The sequence below is a fragment of the Pan paniscus genome, chromosome 11 (assembly GCF_029289425.2).
Source record: "Pan paniscus chromosome 11, NHGRI_mPanPan1-v2.0_pri, whole genome shotgun sequence".
In the NCBI taxonomy this organism is placed as follows: domain Eukaryota; kingdom Metazoa; phylum Chordata; class Mammalia; order Primates; family Hominidae; genus Pan; species Pan paniscus.
In genome coordinates, this window is record NC_073260.2 from 27926372 (window position 1) to 27947657 (window position 21286).

General features: G+C 45.4%; 1 protein-coding gene across 5 annotated transcripts in view; it reads left to right on the forward strand.

Moving 5' to 3' along the window:
* The first annotated feature begins 11047 nt into the window (after nt 1-11047).
* Nucleotides 11048-21286, forward strand: part of ECPAS (Ecm29 proteasome adaptor and scaffold) — a 124280-nt gene continuing 114041 nt past the window's right edge. For 2 of the 5 annotated variants that reach the window (XM_034967976.3, XM_034967975.3), the window contains exon 1: nt 11844-12205. Coding sequence is in view for 2 of the 5 variants with exons in the window: in XM_034967975.3 (XP_034823866.1) it covers nt 12166-12205 (40 nt within the window). In the remaining 3 variants the exon portion in view is untranslated. Of the gene's footprint in view, nt 11594-11627; nt 11725-11843; nt 12206-21286 lie in introns of those variants that run through there. The other 3 variants (XM_034967978.3, XM_034967977.3, XM_055117736.2) reach the window with 3 other exon arrangements.

Sequence of the window (21286 nt, forward strand, 5' to 3'; positions counted from 1 at the left end):
TGAAACTTAAATATGACCTTCGTCTCTTAGAGCCAATATCTTGTTCATTATGTTCCTGTAGTCATCAGAATGTAAATTTCCTCTAATCATCTCCTTCTTTTGTTGTTGAGAAATGTGGGGATCAGCAGTGTAGTTTGGATTCTTGAAGATTTATGTCAACAAGATTATTTACCTCCCATCCAATAGCATTGCAACCAATGGTTTCTTTTCATTTTAACCAAGGTTGAATCAAAAGTTTGGAGTTTATAATTCTTATTCCACCTCATCTGAAAATGAAAGGCTGTATTGTTGCCGAATTATTTGGGTGTAGTTCTCTGGGGGATGGTCTTCCAGCTCCTCTTGGGGAGAACCCCACAGTTGCCTGCTTTCTACCCTTCATGAAGCCTAGTTCTTTAATTTTCCTTTGTTTCTGTGAACTTCTCTAGTACTCTTCTACAAACCTTGTTGTGTTTACATGAGTTGGTTTCTGTGCTAGGAACCAGAGAAACCCTAACTGATACTACCCAGTGACCATCGGCATATAGTGAGTAAAGGTGAGAGAGGATGGAATTATATACTGCTCCCAGGTCTCTGGTTCGGTCGACTGGATGCTGGTTCCACACACTCTGAAGGATACAGGAAGCAGGTTTGAGAAGGAAGTTAAATTCAGCTGGAAACACATTAAGTTTGAAGCACAAATGGGACATGTAGGTGATGTCCGGGAGACCTAACTGGAGAGACAAATTAAAGAGTCATTTAAGTAATTGAAGATGAGGGAGTGGAGATTGCAAAGAAAGAGCAGGTAGAGTGATTTGCAGCTGAAACCCAGAAAATATTGACTTTCAAGGGGAGGCAGAGAAAGCCGGGTGCAGTGGCTCATGCCTGTAATCCCAGCACTTTGGGGGGCTGAGATTGACAGATGACCTGAGGTCAGGAGTTCGAGGCCAGCCTGGACAACACGGTGAAACCCCGTCTCTACTAAAAATACAAAAATTAGCCGGGCGTGGTGGCGGGGGCTTGTAATCCCAGCTACTTGGGAGGCTGAGGCAGGAGAATCGCTTGAACCCGGGAGGCAGAGGTTGTGGTGAGCCGAGATTACACCACTGCACCCCAGCCTGGGCGACAGAGTGAGACTCTGTCTCAAAAAAAAAAAAAAATGGAAGAAGGTTCAGATAGGTTATTTTTTCTTTTTTTAAAGGAGAGACTGGAACAAAATAGGGTGAGAAGAAAGAGCATGGGAGATACACTGTTTTGGAACAAATGTCCCCCAAAGATTTTCTTAGGATACATGGCCATGGATAATACTAGGGCAATCAATCTCTAGTTTGTGTATATTTTTTCTTCAAATTAATTTGCCTAAGAACACCTTCAAGGTCAAGATGTCCTGTTTCACAAGGTGAAAGGTGTCCTATTTCACAAGACACCCTTGTCTAGCTTTAGGAAAGCAAGCCATACATCTCAGTCATCTCTAGTCTAATTATGGTTCATTGCCCTTAGAGTAAAAACTCCGAGACCAATATCAATGGGACAATATTTTTTTTTTTGAGTCATAGTCTTGCTCTCTTGCCTAGGCTGGAGTGCAGTGGCGCAATCTCAGCTCACTGCAACCTCCGCCTCCCGGGTTCAAGCGATTCTTGTGCCTCAGCCTCCCAAGTAGCTGGGACTAGAAGTGCCTGCCACCACACCTGGCTAATTTTTGTATTTTTAGTACAGAGGGAGTTTCACCATGTAGGCCAGGGTGGTCTCGAACTCCCGACCTCAGGTGATTTGCCAGCCTTGGCCTCCCAAAGTGCTGGGATTATAGAAGTGAGCCTTTATGCCTGGCCCCAAAGGGACAATTTGACGTATCAAATTAGATAATGAGGATGTAAATGACTTAAATAACTGGGTATCTTTTTCTTTCTTTCTTTTTTTTTTTTTTTTTTTGCAAAAAGCAATATCCTTTTCTTTTTTCTTTTCCTTTTTCTTGAGACAGTGTCTCACTCTGTTGCCCAGGTTGGAGTGCAGTGGCATGATCATGGCTCACTGCAGCCTTGACCTCCTGGGCTCAAATGATCCTCCCACCTTAGACTCTGGAGTAGCTGGGACCACAAGTGTGTGCCAGCATGCCCACCTAATTTTTTTTTTCTTTTTTTGAGATGGAGTCTCGCTCTGTCACCCAGGCTGGGGTGCAGTGGCACGATCTCAGCTTACTGTAACCTCCGCCTCCTGGGTTCAAGCAATTCTCCTGCCTCAGCCTCCTGAGTAGCTGGGATTACAGGCGCGCGCCACCACGCCCAGCTAATTTTTGTATTTTTAGTAGAGATGGGGTTTCACCATGTTAGCCAGGTTGGTCTCGGATTCCTGACATCATGATCCACTAACCTCGGCCTCCCAAAGTGCTGGGATTACTGGCGTGAGCCACCGCACCCGGCCCATGCCCACCTAATTTTTAAAAAATTTTTTGTAGAGATGGGGTCTCCCTATGTTGCTTAGGCTGGTCTATCCTTTTTGTTAAAAGAGACATTTCCAATAAAATCTTCTTTTTATGTATAATGACTCTCAAAAGCTGTAACATAAAAAATTGCACGGGGCGTGGTGGTGCGTGCCTGTAGTCCCAGCTACTCAGGAGGCTGAGGTGGGAGGATTGCTTGAGGCCAGGAATTCAAGGCCAGCCTAGGCAACATAGCAAGATCCCATCTCTAAGAAAAAAAATATTATTCATTAATAGTTCGATGCCTAAGAAGGTTGTAATATATATATATATGTTGTTTTGATAAATTGTGTACTGCAACTAATTAGGATTACTCAATCTAAAATAATTTTTTAAATGGTCATAGAAAAATTTTTTAAAAAATATAATTTGGCCGGGTGTGGTGGCTCTCGCCTGTAATCCCAGCACTTTGGGAGGCCAGGTGGGCAGATCACGAGGTCAGGAGATAGAGACCATCCTGGCCAACATGGTGAAACCCTGTCTCTATTAAAAATACAAAAATTAGCTGGGCATGGTGGCGTGCACCTGTAGTCCCAGCTACTCGGGAGGTTGAGGCAGGAGAATTGCTTGAACCTGGGAGACAGAGGTTGCAGTGAGCTGAGATTGAGCCACTACACTCCAGCCCGGTGACAGAGTAAGACTCCATCTCAAAAAAAGAAAAAATTAATTTATATATGTATTTTTGTTGAAGAAAATAATGAAGTGAATAAAACTTTAAAGGTTAAAACTGTATTGCATTCATTTAAATTATTGTGAGGGAAGTCAAGTCAAACCACAAGTTCAAGGAGAAAGAGCAATTATGTAAAATGTCTTGTTCATGTATTTTTAAAATAATGATGATGGTAGATATCTGTGAAATCATATATATGTTTGCTTCTATGGTTCCTGGCTTATGACTCCAATAGCCCTTGTTATAATGTTGGGGTGCTTTAGGCCCCAGAAGCAGGCCTCAGAAAACAGAATCTCAGGCGGGTGTGGTGGCTCAGGCCCGTAATCCCAGCACTTTGGGAGGCTGAGGCGGGCAGATCATCTGAGGTCAGGAGTTTGAGACCAGCCTGGCCAACATGGCGAAACCCTGTCTCTACTAAAAATATAAAAATTAGCCGGGCATGATGGCGGGCACCTGTAATCCCAGCTACTCAGGAGGCTGAGGCAGGAGAATCGCTTGAGCCCTGGAGGCAGAGGTTGCATGAGCCGAGATCTTGCCACTGCACTCCAGCCTGGGTGGCAGAGTGAGACTCTGTCACAAAAAAAAAAAAAAGAAAAAAGAAAAATAGAAAAAAGAAAACAGAATCTGTCTCTGTCTTTGACCTTCTCCTGCTCTCCTTGTTTTCCCCAAAGCAGGAATCTTCTTCCCGTACCATTCCGTCTTGGAGGCTGGCAGTAAAAAAATTCTCTCACCTGCCTTGTCTAATTGTAGATCATAAGACTCTCATTTCAGGCCGGGCATGGTGGCTCATGCCTGTAATCCCAGCACTTTGGGAGGCCGAGGTGGGTGGATCACCTGAAGTCGGGAGTTCGAGATCAGCCTGACCGATGTGGAGAAACCCTGTCTCTACTAAAAATAAAAATAAAAATAAAAAATAAAAAAAGACTCTCATTTCAGAAGGGGTCCTGCCCCATACCTGGATGAAATAATGCTATACACAGAGAGGCAAAGAAGAATCTGAACAGACAGGCCTGGCTGGGTTTCAACTCAGTCTATTAGTATTAGGTCATACCCTTTTTGTCCAGTCACATTTCTACAAGGTCGTCCATCTTTCAATCATGCCTCTGCAATGAAGTCTTCATAAAACACCTAAGAGGATGGGGGTACAGACAGCTTCTTGGTAGCTGAACAAATAGGGGTTCCAGGAGGGTGTCATCCCTGGGGAGGGCATGGAAGCTCCACACCTATTTTCATTCTTTGCCCCATGAGGCTTTTCATCTATCTTTTGTAATATACTTCATAATATACCAGTAAACTGTTTCCTTGACTTCTGTGAGTTGCTCTAGCAAATTAGTCGAACCAAGGAGGGGGTCATGGATCCTCAGTTTATAGCCAGTTAGTCAAAAGCACAGGTTAAATAACCTGGAGCTTGCAATTGGCATTGTAAGTTGTGGGGCAGTCTTGTGGGACGGAACCCTCCACCTGTGTGATCTGACATTATCTCCAGGTAGATGGTGTTGGAATTGAATTAGAGGCTATCTAGTAGGTGTCTGCTGCAGTATTGCTTGCTTGCTTGTTGTATGGGAAGAACCTACCCCCCCGCCTCCATTTGGTCTCAGAAGTCTTTTTGTTTTGTTTTGTTTGTTTGTTTTTTGAGAAAGAGTCTCACTCTGTCGTCGGGCTAGGGCGCAGTGGCGCAGTCTCAGCTCACTGCAACCTCCTCCTCCCAGGTTCAAGCGATTTCCTGCCTCAGCCTCCTGAATAGCTGGGATTACAGGTATGTGCCACCATGCCCAGCTAATTTTTGTATTTTTTAGTAGAGACAGGGTTTCACCCTGTTGGCTGGGCTGGTCTTGAACTCCTAACCTCAAGTCATCTGCCCGCCTCAGCTTCCCAAAGTGCTGGGATTACAGGCGTGAACCACAATGCCCAGCCTAAAGTCTTCTGTTTTGATTGCGATGTGAGCACAGAGAAAAAAATAGTTTGTGTTTTTAACCTCGCAGTATCAAATAAATAAATAAATAAATTCAAAATATATTCAAATGTATTTAGAAAAAATCTTATTTAGATTCTACAGATACATTTTAAAAAGTGATAAAATGGTCTTTATTTTAAAATGCTGATATTTACGATATAATTTGTTGTCAAAATGTCCTCTTTTCAATTATTTAAGTTATGAGAAAAAATTTTAGGTGCCAACATAAAAATGCATTATTGGATTACAGTGTTTTTCAAAATTCTTTTAGGGGAACATGAACTTTGAAGTCATTGTCTAAAGGAAACCAGAAGAGATAGGATATTCTGGTATAGGGCTACATTTTCTTTTCTTTTTTTTTCTTTTTGGGACGGAGTCTCGCTCTGTTGCCCAGGCTGGAGTGCAGTGGCGCGATCTCGGCTCACTGCAAGCTCCACCTCCTGGGTTCATGCCATTCTCCTGCCTCAGCCTCCCGAGTAGTTGGGACTACAGGCGCCCGCCACCACGCCCAGCTAATTTTTTTTTCTTTTTGTATTTTCAGTAGAGACGGGGTTTCACTGTGTTAGCCAGGATGGTCTCGATCTCCTGACCTTGTGATCCGCCTGCCTCGGCATCCCAAAGCACTGGGGTTACAGGCGAGAGCCACCACACCCGGCCTAGGGCTACATTTTTAAAAGGGGGAAGATTGCCTCCTAATAGCCGTGGTTTAGTTTTATACTGGACCAGGTCAGCTTTTTCCCTTTTTTCCAATGGTATTTGAGAGGGAAAATAAAGTGGATGGTGGGGTTTGCCCAAGATTGGGAATTGACTGGCACCATGTGTAAGATAAAATCCCAGGGGAAAGAACTTGAAGGTGCTCTAGTAAGAATTCATTGCCAGGCCTGGCGCAGTGACTCACGCCTATAATCCCCAGCACTTTGGGAGGCCGAGGCAGGTGGATGACCTGAGATCAGGAGTTTGAGACCAGCCTGGCCAACATGATGAAACCCTGTCTCTACTAAAATTACAAAACATTAGCCAGGCATGGTGGTATGCGTCTGTAATCCCAGCTACTTGGGAGGCTGAGGCAGGAGAATCGCTTGAACCCAGGAGGCAGAGGTTGCAGTGAGCCGAGATCATGCCATTGCACTCCAGCCTGGGTGACAAGAGCGAAATTCAGTCTCAAAAAAAAAAAAAAAAAAAAGGAAAGAAAACGAACTCATTGCCATCCCTGGGCTTTAGCTTAAGACTGGAGCAGGTGATATTCAGGAGACGACACATGGACCAGAAAGTAGTTGAAACATTTCAGATGATGAGACTCTAAAATGTACTCTGAGTTCACAGGAATTAGAGAGTAAAATAGTGGAAGGATTCTAATCATGGTTGGAGATGGATGTTTCTGAGTGTGATTTTTTTAGAAAGTGCAATATTTTAAGTCATGACATGGCTTTATGTGCGTGAAATATGTCTTTAATAAATGACTGAAAAGAGCAGAGATGAAGATCTTAGGTTTGAACTACATTGGCTGGTTGGACCCAGTCCCTGACTTTTTCAGCAACCAAAACAAATGGCATATGAGATTTATTTATGTAGAATTTTGGCTTGTCTGGAACTCTGGAGGTCCAAATTGAATTCAATTCCAAATTGAATCACTTGGGATAATTTAATTTTCTAGATAGTTTAGAATTAATCCTTTTAGGCACCCAAAATTTCTTATTACAACCGTTTTAGATGAAAAGCTTACTAAAATATGCTCCATACTTGGTTTTTTGATGCTAATATACTTGACATAATTTTACTACATTTTTTTTCCCTTTTTTGTAGAGACAGGGGCTTGTTATATTTCCCTAGGCTGGTCTTGAACTCCTGGCCTCAAGCCATTCTCCTGCTTCAGCCTCTTAAAATACTGGTATTACAGGTGTGAGCCATCGTGCCTGGCCGTAATTTTACTGTTTTATAAGGTTAGGATTAGCACCATGAATACCATCTATTCAAGAGAAATGACTCAGTGCATTTCGTACTTTATAAATACCCCCAGAATTTAATTTTTTAAATTTATTTAATTATTTAGACTGAGTTTCACTCTTGTCGCCCAGACTGTAGTGCAATGGCGCAATCTCGGCTCACTGCAACCTCCACCTTCCGGGTTCAAGCAATTCTCCTGCCTCAGCCTCTTGAGTAGCTGGGATTACAGGTGCGTGCCACCATGCCCAGCTAATTTTTTGTATTTTTAGTAGAGACAGGGTTTCTCCATGTTGGCCAGGCTGGTCCCGAACTCTTGACCTTAGATGGTCCACCTGCTTTGGCCTCCCAAAGTGCTAGGATTACAGGTGTGAGCCACCGCACCCGACCCAGAATTTACATTTTGAGTTCTTATATGTTCATTTATTTATGATTTTATTGTACAGATGGGGCCTTGCTATGCTGCCCAGGCTGGTCTCGAACTCCTGGCTTCAAGTTATCCTTCCACCTCACCCTCCTGAGTAGCTGGGATTACAGGTGTGAGCCTAGCTGCTGTTTCTTCTTTTTTTTCTTTTCTTCTTTTCTCTTCTCTTCTCTTTTCTCCTTCCTTTCTTTTTTGAGACAGGGTCTCACTCTGTTGCCCAGGTTGGAGTACAGTGGTGCCATCTCTGCTCATGGCAACCTCTGCTTCCCAGGCTCATGCAATCCTCCCATCTCAGCCTCTCCAGTACTGGGACCACAGGTGTGCACCACCACACCTGGTTAACTTTTTGATTTTTTGTAGGGACCATGTCTTGCTAGATTGCCCAGCCTGGTCTTGAATTCCTGGCCTCCAAGGATCCTCCTGCCTCACAGCCTTCCAAAGTCCTGGGATTACAGGTGTGAGCCATTGTGCCTGGCCCAGCCTAGCTTAATAATTTGTATGCTTCTTTGTTTTTAGGTGTCTGTTAGCACTTGTCATCCATGTATCTGCCCAGAAGAGGAATGCTTTCAAATATTTTGCTTTAACTCTGGAAACAAGATTTTTAAAAATCTTGTTAGAACTGTATATGTGTTTGATGTGAAGACAGCCTACATGAGAGGAGAGGGGACAGGTTTTTAGTTCTTGGATTCTATGATATCCTATTTTGGTTTCTCAGTAGCCTCTTCTCTGGCTCCTGTTTGCCTCCTCACCCCAATTCCTTCTTGCCTCTGTTTTTGACGGCTGAAGTGAATTCTAGACAGGAACTATCTCAAGGCTGCTGTTATTCAAAACCTAAGTGTTTCATATGAACATGAAGCTATTTAGTGGGAAAAATGAACTATAAGTAGTTTGATGGAAGAAGCAAGTATAAAAAAGCTTAGAGCTTTACACAATAGTGATCAGAAGTAGCACTGTAAATTGCTATAAACTACTGTATGTAATGAGACTTTAAGATTTTTTTGCCTAACAATTCCACATCTACATCTAGAAATATGTGATTACATAAAGATATGTATAAGAATGTTTTACAGTAGTATTGTTTAGTAAAAAATTGTAAACAACCTAACTGCTCATCAATAGGGAAATGGTTAAATACATTTTGTTGGTACTTATCATGCAGCCATTTAAAAAAAAAAATGAGGCCAGGCACAGTGGCTCACGCCTGTAATCCCAGCACTTTGGGAGGCCAAGGCAGGTGGATCATTTGAGGTCAGGAGTTTGAGACCAGCCTGGCCAACATGGTGAAACTCCATCTCTACTAAAAATACAAAAATTAGCTGGGCGTGGTGGTACGTGCCTGTAATCCCAGCTACTCAGGAGGGTGAGGCAGGAGAATCGCTTGAACCCGGGAGGCGGAGGTTGCAGTGAACTGAGATCGTGCCACTGCACTCCAGCCTGGGCCACAGAGCGAGACTCCCTCTCAAAAAAAAAAAAAAAAAAAAAAAGAGGTAGTTCTGTACATACTGATCCTAGTGATTAAGCAAGCTGACTCTGAATCCACACTACCCAGGTTCAAATCCCAGCTCCACCACTTACTTTCCAGTTTGTGGCACATTAGATGTGTTCCTCAACCATCCAGTGCCATAAAAATCCCTATTTCATAAGATTGTTGTGGGGATTAGATGAATTCATCCAAGTAAAACACTAGAATGGTGTCTGGCATAATTATTATTCCATTAGCCATTATTATCATTACTGATATGAAAGGACACCTGTAATACATTATTTGGCGAAAAGATAACGTTACATAATATGGGAAGTAGAGTTCCATTTTTGTCAAAACTAACAAAAATCTGTGTACACACATTCATGTGATTTGTACACGCAGAGAACCTGGAATTTCTTCATAGGAGGAACTAAAGATTTGTTAACTAGTCTTGCCTGGAGGTTAAAATTGCCTAACGGCCGGGCATGGTGGCTCACGCCTGTAATCCCAGCACTTTGGGAGGCCGAGGTGGGTGGATCACCTGAGGTCAGGAGTTGGAGACCAGCCTGGCCAACATGGAGAAACCCCGTCTTTACTGAAAACACAAAATTAGCCGGACGTGGAGGCGCATGCCTGTAATCCCAGCTACTCGGGAGGCTGAGGCAGGAGAATCGCTTCAACCCAGGAGGCGGAGGTTGCGGTGAGCCGAGATCGCGCCATTGCACTCCAGCCTGGGCAACAAGAGCGAAACTCCGTTTCAAAAAATAAAATAAATAAATAAATAAATGAATAAAAATAAAATAAAATAACAAACCCATTGTTTTTTACTCAGATTCTGTATTTATCTGGGGTGGCTTTGGAAGGATCCATTTGAAATTATGGGAAGTCAAATTTCCCCAAACCAGTCTTTGGTGCAGCTACTTTCTATAATCACGGAAACAGTAAGGAAAGGTTGAATGCACCAAACTGTTAATAGGGATTATTTATGGGCATGAGTAGGATGAGGGGGGATGGTGGGTATGCAGTTGGGGGAAGACCTGTATACACCTCTCTATTGTTTGTAAGTAGTTCATTGTGTATTTATTTTGGAGGCAACATCAAATAACAGAGGAGCATACATGAAAAAAGGGGTTGGTTAACTTAGTGTAGTATGAAGTTACAAACAAAAAAGGGTGATGGTAGTGTAGTGTTTTGAATTAACATGGAACAATGTGTGTGAAGGAATAATTGATCCAGAACTTTATTGTAGAAACCTGTCCCCATCAAAGCCATACTTGGGGCTGTATATATATGTCCAGAGAAAAGGTCTTCTGCACACTTAACTGTAACTGTTAGTCATAATTTCTCTGCAGAGTGGGATGGTGGGGCTAGGAGGAAGGACTTTCACTTTTAATTTTATGATACTCCAAATCATTTGCATTTTTTTTTTTTACAAAGATCATGTATAATTTTTCTTTTCTTTTTTTTCTTTTTGAGACGGAGTCTCGCTCTGTCCCCCAGGCTGGAGTGCAGTGGTGCGATCTCGGCTCACTGCAAGCTCCGCCTCCCGGGTTCAAGCGATTCTCCTACCTCAGCCTCCCGAGTAGTTGGGATTACAGGCGCGCGCCTCCACGCCCAGCTAATTTTTGTATTTTTAAATTAGAGACAGGGTTTCACCATGTTGGCCAGGCTGGTCTCGAACTCCTGACCTCGTGATCCACCCGCCTAAGCCTCCGAAAGAGCTGGGATTACAGGCGTGAGCCACCGCGCCCGGCCCAAGATCATGTATAATTTCTATAACAAAAACAATAAAGGAAATAAAAATGTCTTCAGTGTTGTACCTTGTACTTGGCCTATGTTACAACAGGAATGACATATATTCCATTTTTAAGACATTACTTAGGGCTTTATAGATTTCTGCTTTAGGGAATAAATGCAATTTCAATCTATTTAAGACTTGATTTCTTCTTATATAAAAAAAGTATCTGATCTTGTATCTAATTTGTTATGACAGTACCATCACTTAAAGTACAGCAATTATGCAACCCCTGAATTTGAATTTCATTTTGCAAGTGTACATGACCTCACGGACAAAGCGAAGGCAGAAAGTTAAAATCAGCATATCGAAAATAAATCACTCTGGTTACCGAAAAGAACATAGGGTATCTGAAAAAAATCTCAGAGCTCACATAGGCATAGATACTTCCATGTGAACTTTAGGAATCTTGGCTTATCTAACTTTTGCAGGGCTGAGTGGACCCCCTGCTCCCGCTAGCCGTTTTGGGAGCACCAGCCACCTCCACACCAGAACGGGGCTGTCGGGGGCCGCTGCGGCGCAGGGGCTCGTCCGGGACTGAGTCAGCGCCGGGGCCGAGAAGTTCGGCGGGAGGCGCAGGGCGGGGCTTCCTCCCGCCGACTCCGAGCCCGGCTCTACTTTTCCGTGTCCACGTCTCTTCCTTTGGACAGGCGTGTTTCCCCAGGTCGGGCCCAGCCAACGTGACAGTCGCAGACCTCGGAAAAGGGCGCTCCGGCCCCGCCTCGAGGATTTCCCCCGGCCGCTAGGGCAGCCCGGGCCCGCTCGGCCCAGCCCCTCACGGACTGCGGCGCGCGGCTCCCCGGGGCCCGGCCCGCCGAACGCCTCGCTCTACAGCCCTCACCTCGCGGCGCCGAGCGCAGCGTCCGCGGCATGGAGACCGGCTCCGACTCAGGTCAGAGGCCCGCCCCCGGGCCGCGGGGGACTGGCCCTGCGCGCGCGGCGGCGCGGTTAGGCCGGGCCGCCCGCACAGGCCGCCGCGTGTCGAGTCCGCGCGGGGAGCGCACGCGGGGCGGGCGGCGACAGGTGGGCAGGACGAGCCGCGAGCGAGCGAGGGCGGGCGGGCGCGCGAGGGGCCCGGCGGGGGGGCCGCTGGGAGGATGGCTCAGCTCTTTCTAAATATAAAACCGGCGTGAGTTGGGCGAGCGCGGCGCGGAGTCGCAGAGCCGCCGCGCGGGCCTGGCGCACGGGGATTCGGCCGCACAGACGGCGGCGGCGGCAGCGGCAGCGGCTCCGCAGAGGCGCGAGGCTGCGGGAGCGCCCGAGTCGCGAGCTCGCGGGGGCAGCGAAGGGCGACGCTCGCGACGCGGAGGACGCAGGCGGCGGCGGCGGGCGGGCCTCGGGGCACAGCGCGGTCCGCGCCGAGTGACCGGAGGCGGCTCGCGGCCCCTACCGCACCGCGAGCCGCGAGCCCCCCGGCCGCGCCCTGCCCCCCCAGCCCCTCCCTCGTTCCCTCCCCGGCGCAACATGGCTGCGGCCGCCGCCTCCGCCTCCCAGGATGAGCTGAGTAAGTGCCGCGGCCGAACCTGCGGCCGCGAGCCGGAACGGGCGCCGCGCGGTGCCGGGGGGCGGCGGCCGCATCTGGGCTGGAGGGCTGGGGCGCCAGGCCCGGTGGGCGGGCGGCGGCCGCGGCGTACGGGGAGCTGGGGAGCCCGGGCCTGGCGGGCGGGCGGGGCGCGGACCGTCGCCACTGGCGTTTGTAGGCCTCAGGTTTGCACCGTCACGTTGCGAAATTGAAACCGGAGCCCCGGGCGGAGCCACCTCTGCCCGCGATCCGCCCTGGCCCGGGGTCGGGGGATCCCAGCCCCCTGCCCACTGAGCCTCGGCTGGCGGGAGGGCCGGAGCCCCGGGGTGACGGGCAGTGTCCGCCCGTCCCGTCTGACCCCGCCTGGCCCCGGGTCCCCGACGGCTGGGCGAGTTATAGAAATGGAGCTTTCGGGAAGGGGGAGAAGGTGCCTTTTTGTGACACTCTAGTAATCAGCCGAAAGGTCACGAATAGGCGGTGACCCTCAGATGGAGCAGGGAGGGCGGAGAGGGTCGCCGGTCGAACCGCAGGAGAAACCACAGGGTGACAGCGCTTTCAGAAAGGAGAGCTAGTGCCCCCTCGATCGTACGCGGTGCAGCCTTCCTGGGGACGGCGGTCCCTGTCTGGGGAGAGCGGTGGTCACCCTGAATCCCAGGCCGCCCCGCCCGCCGCCGGGGTTCGCCTCAATGCTTTGTGGGAAGTGTAGTTCCGGGGCGCCGCGGGCCCACGCTGGGGTCATAAATACCGAATTTTCATAGGACATAGGACATGTGAGATAATTTCTGATTGCGTTTTGAGTGTTCTCCCCCCCAAGGGTTTTCTTTCTTTCCCTTTTTTTTCTCCCAATGCTGCCCTTCAGTTTATGGCAAAAACAAGAAAGGTGTTATTTGAAGATGATGTGGGTTTTAAATGGAATAAAGCATGGAGGTGTTGCAAGCTTTATGAAGCTTAGGTTGTTAAAGCCGCTTCTGAATTTCCATATGAAAGTAGTTATACACGTAATGTATGTTTTTCTGGTGCTTGTCAGTTTAAAGCCACTTTTATATACATGATCTCACTTTTGCCCTCATAGCAACCTTGTGAGGCAGATAGGTAGGAATTATCCTTGTTTTAAAGAGGAGGCAGGTTTGGAGAGATTAAGTTCCTTGCTGCTTTGACACAGAACTGGTGGAGCAGGAGTACTGTTTGCTCTTTTTGAAGCTGAAGTAAACACTTGGTGTGATCCTGAGCAGATTGGAGAGTCGGAGGAGACAAGGTCTCATGGTGCGATTAGAGAGAGAGAAGCGGGCTACAGATTGCTCTTCTGTCGGTTCCACGTGGAAGCACCACCAGGCCTTCTGAGATCAGTTCCATGTTTTGTTTTAATTGTGAGAAAAGTACACATACCATAAAATTTCCCGTCCTAGCCATTTTTTAAGTGTACAGTTCAGTGGGATTGAGTACATTCACACTGTTGTGCAATCATCACCACCATCCATTTCCAGAACTCTTCATCTTGCAAAACGGAAACTTGATACCCATTAAACAACAAATCCTCATTCCCTCCTCCCTTCGGCCCCTGGCGACCATCATTGTACTTTCTGTCCCTGTGATTTTGAGTATTCTTCCTACCTCGTGTGAATGGAATCATACAGAATTTGTGACTGGTTTTATTTTTATTTAGCATAATGTTCTCAAGGTTCATCCATGTTGTTGCGTGTGTCAGAATTTCTTTTCCTTTTAAAGGTTGAATGATATTCCCTTGTATGTATATATCACATTTCCATGTCCATCTATCTGTCTATGGACACTTGGGTTGCTTCCACATTTTAGCTATTGGGAATAATGCTGTTGTGAACATGGGTGTACAGATACCCCTTTGAGACCTTGCTTTCAGTTCTTTTGGATACATACCCAGAAATGTAATTGCTGGATCATGTGATAGTTCTAGTTTAAAATTTTTAAGGAACCACTGTACTGTTTTCTTTTTTCTTTTTTTTTTTCTTGAGACCAAGTCTTTCTCTGTCGCCCAGACTGGAGTGCAGTGGCGCGATCTCCGCTCATTGTAAGCACCGCCTCCCAGGTTCACGCCATTCTCATGCCTGAGCCTTCCGAGTAGCTGGGACTACAGGCGCCCACCACCACGCCCGGCTAATTTTTTGTATTTTTAGTAGAGACGGGGTTTCACTGTGTTAGCCAGGATGGTCTTGATCTCCTGACCTTGTGATCTGCTGTGATCCACCCGCCTTGGCCTCCCAAAGTGCTGGGATTACAGGCGTGAGCCACCGCGCCCGGCCCCCACTGTACTGTTTTCGACAGTGGTTGTACCATTTTACATTACCACCAACAATACACAGAGTTCTAATTTCTCTATATCCTGGCCAACACTTATCTGTATTGTCAGTAGTAACAATACTGTTGGGTGTGAGGTGGTCTGATTTTTTTTCAATTGCTATGCTGTATGACATCTGAGTTCCTGTTGTAGAACCAAACACATTAAAGTCTGAATTGCTAGCAGGAATGGGAACAAAACTAGTGGAAGAATTGGATATTCTGAAGTGGCTGAAGTATTTGTGTCTATGCAGTGTGCTTCCATACATTCAGGTACTGGTTAAGATGCTGATAGTTAAGGGATTTCCTGGCTCTAGTAGCTAATGGAAAGTTAGGAACAAATAATTCCAATCCTTGCCTTCTTGTTTTGTTCAGTTAAATTGTCAGTCATCAGCCACAGATATCGGTGGACTTGGTTTCTGTATTTCTTCAGGAGAGACTGAATACGTTGCAGTTGATACCTTAGAATAATTTAACTTGAAAGCATATACATGTACACTGGTTAAGAAGTTTCATATAAACCACTCTTAGTTTTAGAATGGGTATAATAAAATAGCAGATGCTGATAAAATGTGCTTTTGGCCAGGTGTGGTGGCTCACACCTGTAATCCTAGCACTTTAGGAGGCCGAGATGGGTGGATCACCTGAGGTCAGGAGTTCAAGACCAGGCTGGCCAACATGGTGAAACCCTGTCTCTACTAAAAATACAAAATTTAGCCGGGTGTGGCGGCACGTGCCTGTAGTCCCAGGTACTCAGGAGGCTGAGGCAGGAGAATCACTTGAACCTGTGAGGTGGAAGTTCCAGTGAGCCGAGATTGTGCCGCTGCACTCCAGCCTGGGCAACAGAGCTAGACTCTGTCTCAAAAAAAAAAAAAAAAGGTGCTTTTAAGAATTCCACTAAAAAAAAAAAGGAGAGAATTATCCAAATATTTTCCATCATTTATGACTAGTAGATGATAATAAAAGCAAACTATTAGATGCCAGCATTGTTCTCTTCCACTAACATTTTATTGTAAAAAATCTTCAAACACACAGAAAAGTTGAAAGTGAACATTCGTTTACCCACCACTTAGATTCTATCATTGATAGTCAAATAACTTTATCATATTTACTATTATAGCAAACATTGTCATTTGTCCATCTCAGTAGATTTTTAAAAATTGTTAAAGTTTTTTTTTTTTTTCTTTGAGACGGAGTTTCAGTCTGTCACCCAGGCTGGTGTGCAGTGGTGCGCCATCTCGGCTCACTGCAACCTTTGCCGCCTGGGTTTAAGCAATTCTCCTGCCTTAGCCTCCTGAGTAACTGGGATTACAGGCACCTGTCACTGCGCCCAGCTAATTTTTTGCATTTTTAGTAGAGACGAGGTTTCACCATCTTGGCCAGGTTGGTCTTGAACTCCTGACCTTGTGATCCCCCCACCTCAGCCTCCCACAGTGCTGGGATTACAGGCGTGAGCCACCATGCTTGGCCAATTGTTAAACTTTTTTAGTTTTACTTTATTTTTTAAAAAATAGTAGTAAAATACACATAACATAAAATTTACCACCTTAACAATTTTTTTTGTTGTTTTTTTCTGGAGACGGAGTCTTGCTCTGTCGCCCAGGCTGGAGTGGAATGGCGCGATCTTGGCTCGCTGCAACCTCCACATCCTGGGTTCAAGTGATTCTTCTGCCTCAGTCTCCCGAGTAGCTGGGATTACAGGTGTGCGCCACCACGCCCGGCTAATTTTTTTTTGGTAGAGACAGGATTTCACCGTGTTGGCCAGGCTGGTCTCGACCTCCTGACCTCATGATCCGCCCCTGCTGGTCTGCCAAAGTGCTGGAATTAAAGGTGTGAGCCACTGTGCCCTGCCTGCCTTAACGGTTTTTAAGTGTACAGTGGTATTAAGTACTTATTACTCCATCTTTTTTTATGCATTTCAAAGTAAATTGGTGACACCAACACACCTTCCCCCTAAATATTTCAGCACCAGCATTGTTTTAAATGCTTTGTATGTATTATTCCTCAGAATAACCCTGAAAGGTAGGTAACATTATTATTGCTGCTTTATGGAGAGAGAAACAGGCTTCTTAGGTCCCCTGGGTCCTGCAGCTGGAAAGTAGTCCCAGTGTCCTCAGTCTCTAGTATGCACTCATAGCCATCCTTGAGGCCATCTTACCTCTTTACACCATAGTCAGAGTGTGTATGATGAACAGTTCAAATCAGATGCATTGCCAGATTCTCAGCTAGATGTTACCTTAATCCAACCATTTGACTGTTGTTTATCATTGCTGTTGGGTACAAAAGAGACACCAAAGCCCACCAAAGGAATTACAGTACTATTGAGGAAGAGGAAGAATATGTGTAAACAGATAAGTAAGGACCAAAATATGACTGTATGATATGGATAATACTAAAGTAATATCATATATGATTCCCAGGTCTGTTATTTTGAGATGTGTAGCTGGTAAAACTGCATTTCTATAGATTTCAAATGAACATTTTCCCCCTTGCACTTGAAGTAATTTACATCATATCAATTTAAATGAAATCTGCAACTTTCAGTTATATCTGCTGCCACACTTTGTAGGAGAAGCAAAATTGACTGTTAGGGTTCTCTTTTATTTTATTTATTTATTTATTTGTTTATTATTTTGTTTTTGAGATGGAGTCTCGCACTGTTGCCCAGGCTGGAGTGCTGTGGTGCAGTCTCAGATCACTGCAACCTCTGCCTTCTGGGTTCAAGCGATTCTCCTGCCTCAGCCTCCTGAGTAGCTGGGATTACAGGCGTGCGACACTGCACCTGACTTATTTTTGTATTTTTAGTAGAGACGGGGTTTCACCATGTTGGCCGGGCTGGTCTTGAACTCCTGACCTCGTGATCCACCCACCTCTGCCTCCCAAAGCGCTGGGATTACAGGCGTGAGCCACTGTATCCGGCCTATTTATTTATTTATTTTTGAGTAATAACCATTGAGCATGAAGTTGCCAGAAGGCTGGGTGCGGTGACTCAAGTTTGTAATCCTAGCGCTTTGGGAGGTCGAGGTGGGCAGATCACTTGAGTCCAGGAGTTCGAGACCAGCCTGGGCAACATGGTGAAACCCTGTTACTACAAAAAATATAAAAATTAGCTGGGTGTGGTGGCATGCGCCTGTAGTCCCAGCTACTTGGGAGGCTGAGTGGGGAGGATGGCTTGCACCCAGGAAGTCAAGACTGCAGTGAGCTGAGATCACACCACTGCACTCTAGCCTGGGTGACAAAGCGAGACCTTGTTTCAAAAAACAAAAAAAGTTGCCAAAAATAGGCAGGTTAATTTTGGGTTGAGACTTGTTATTGTTAGCATTTGTTATCCTTTCACAAACCTCATGTTTGAGTCAGTGATTATAATAGAAGAATAGTAAAGCTGTTTATTTATTGTGTGTTTACCGTGTGTTCTAATTGTTTTGCATGTATCAACTAATTGAATCCTCAAAACAACCCTGTGAGTTTGGTACTGGTACTGTCTCAGGGGTAGAGCTACCCTCATTAGACAGTTAGGACTTGAACTTAGATTCTCTGATTGCAAAATTTGTATTAATTCTGCCCTACTACTACTGTGTTATTCCTGTCCTGCATGGGAGAATATATAGTTCATAACAAGATCAAAATGACTTTTTTTGTGTGTGTGTGTGTCTAACTAGTATCCAGAGAGAACCTTCTGTAGTGTATAAAATGTGGCAATCGGGGCCAGGCGCAGTATCCAGAAAGAACCTTCTGTAGTGTATAAGATGTGGCAATCAGGGCTGGAGGGGTGCCTCACACCTGTAATCCCAGCACTTTGGGAGGCCGAGGCTGGGGGATAAGTTGAGAGCAGGAGTTCAAGACCAGCCTGGCCAACATGGTGAAACCCCTGTCTCTACTAAAAATACAAAAAATTAGCCGGGTGTTGGGACGTGCACCTGTAGTCCCAGCTTCTTGGGAGGCTGAGGCAGGAGAATTGCTTGAACCTGGGAACTGGAGGATGCAGTGAGCTGAGAACACACCACTGCACTCTAGCCTGGGTGATAGAGCTAGACTCCATCTTAAAAAAAAAGTAAAAAAAGAAAAAAGGACCAGGCGCGGTGGCTCACGCCTGTAATCCCAGCTCTTTGGGAGGCTGAGGCAGGTGGATCACCTGACGTTGGGAGTTCGAGACCAGCCTGACCAACATGGAGAAACCCCATCTCTACTAAAAATACAAAATTAGGCAGACCTGGTAGCGCATGCCTGTAATCCCAGCTACTTGGGAAGCTGAGGTTTAGAGTTCCTGAGGTTTGAGGTCAGGAGTTCAAGACTAGCCTGGCCAACATTGTGAAACCCTGTCTCTACTGAAAATACAAAAATTAGCTGGTTGTGGTGGCACACGCCTGTAGTTCCAGCTACTCAGGAGGCTGAGGCAGGAGAGTCACTTGAACCTGGGAGGCAGAGATTGCAGTGAGCCAAGATTGTGCCACTGCACTGCAGCCTGGGTGACAGAGTGAGACTCCCACCTGAACCCGGGAGGCGGAGGTTGTGGTGAGCTGAGATTGCATCATTGCCCTCCAGCCTGGGCAACAAGAGTGAAACTCCATCTCAAAAAAAAAAAAAAAAAAAAAAAAAATTCTGATGTTACTGAACAGAACATAGTAGATTTTTGGGTATGTTGCCAAAAAAGAAAACCATTAGTTTTGACTGTTAAAGGCAGTTCTGAAATCTAGTTTGTAAATTAGTTTAGGTCAGAGCCTGTAGCTTTCTTTCCTTATGCTTAGAGCGATTATAACTATTGCAAATGAAATGAAATTCAATGCAAGACATGTGGCTAGTTTTTCTGCTAATATTATCTTCTGCCAGTTTATGGAAAAGTTAACATTATAGTTAATATTTCAGGAGTGGGTTGAGAGATTTCCAACAGGGAAGGAAGCATTTGAGACTTTTCACCTGGTCAGCTGTTTAGTGGTTTCGTATTCTGGGCTTTATAATTAGAAGGCATCCTTAGAATCTGATCTTCGTTGGGATAAAGGCAACTCATGAAGGAGCAACAGCCTATAATCTTGAAGGATGCACTACTCAATTTGACCATTTGACATACCATGGGAAACTTCAGTTGCAAAAGTTGGCCAGATAATCAGCATGTCAGGTGTCTTCTGAGAGAGCCTCTGCTAGTGCTGGGAATCCTGGTAGCTCTTTTAGAGGATGAGATTTGGGAAGCTGTGTGTTGAACATGATTCTGTGACCATACTGAAATAGCCCCTAAGAGCTAATTGCTTAAATGACCAGAATACAGGCTTCCAAGCTGATCTTTGTAGAAAGGCCAAGGCAAGCCTGTATCATTTAAATTTTAGTTACTTAACCAAATAGGAAAGTTAAGATGGAAAAGTGACCACGGATATTTCTATTTTTTATTAATTTCCATTCTGATTTTTTTACTTTCACTGCATTCTGGGGTTTTTTTTTTTTTTTTTGAAACTAGAGTCTCACTCTGTCACTCAGGCTGGAGTACAGAGGCACAATCTTGGCTCATTGCAACCTCTGCCTCCCAGGTTCAAGTGAGTCTCCTGTCTCAGCCTCCTGAGTAGCTGGGACTACAAGGCGTGCACCATCACAACTGGCTAATTTTTGTATTTTTAGTACAGATGGGGTTTCACAATGTTGGCCAGGCTGGTCTTGAACTCCTGACCTCAAGTGATCTGCCTGCCTCGGCCTCCCAAAGTGCTGGGATTATTGGCTTGAGCCACTGCACCCGGCCCACCACATTCTGTTTTGAATTATGCTTTCAGTAAACTATAATATGTGATAAAGGCCATTGTCAGTGAGAATAGTTGGCACAGGAGCATTGACCTTGTTCAGAAGATAGATGTTAAAATTGAAGTCACTGCCAGTGTTCTCAGATGGTTTGATCCCTGTTGCTGAGCTCTCGTTTCAGGCCTGGCCTTGATGCTTCCCATTTTATATGGCTTGTTTTGCCTATGTATTTTTTCAATTCAATAAGCAGACTTTTAAAATTGAGTAAATAATGTATGGTGCTGTCCTCAGAGGGCTTATAATTCAGTGCAGAGACAGATTTATGTGCAAATGTAAATAACTTACACAAAGCACGGTAAGTAAACTGCCTAACACAGTTCTTTGGAAACCTCAAGAAATGAGAATGGTATTTGAGGCTAAAGGAAAAATAGCTTGAGCTGAGACATGGAGATAGGGAAATATTATGCAAAACAAAAAAAGCTGAGTAAGTCTGTTATGATGGGCATGGGGGTGCTACGGCGTGTGAAGTACTGGGAAAGGGGATCAGCTGTGTGGTTTGAGACTTGGCCCATGCTGCCTTTATGATTTGAGATCTTGGACAAATTACCTTACCTTTGCAAGTCTCAGGTTCTTCCTCATAAAATTGGAATGACAAGATTCACTCATAGTATTGTTAGGATTAATGTATGTGAAAATGTACTGTGTAAACACTTAAGCTCTTATAATTTATTATTATTTTTGGTGTGGGATGTAATAGCAGATGATGCTGTGGAGATAGGTTGGGACCAGCATGTTGTAGGAATGCCAACAGAACTAGTTTGGACTTTGTTCTATAGACAGTAGAGAACCATCAGAGCTTTTAAGCAGGAGCGTAACATGAGTAGGTCTGTTTTGTAAGGTAACAGGTGGCATTGGTGTAACACTGATTGCAAGGATCCGGAGATCAAGAGCAGCAAGACTAATTAGGAGGGTATCACAGTGGCCAAGTAAAAAGAAACTTAGGGTCTGAGTTGGGACAGTGGAAGTGGATTTGGC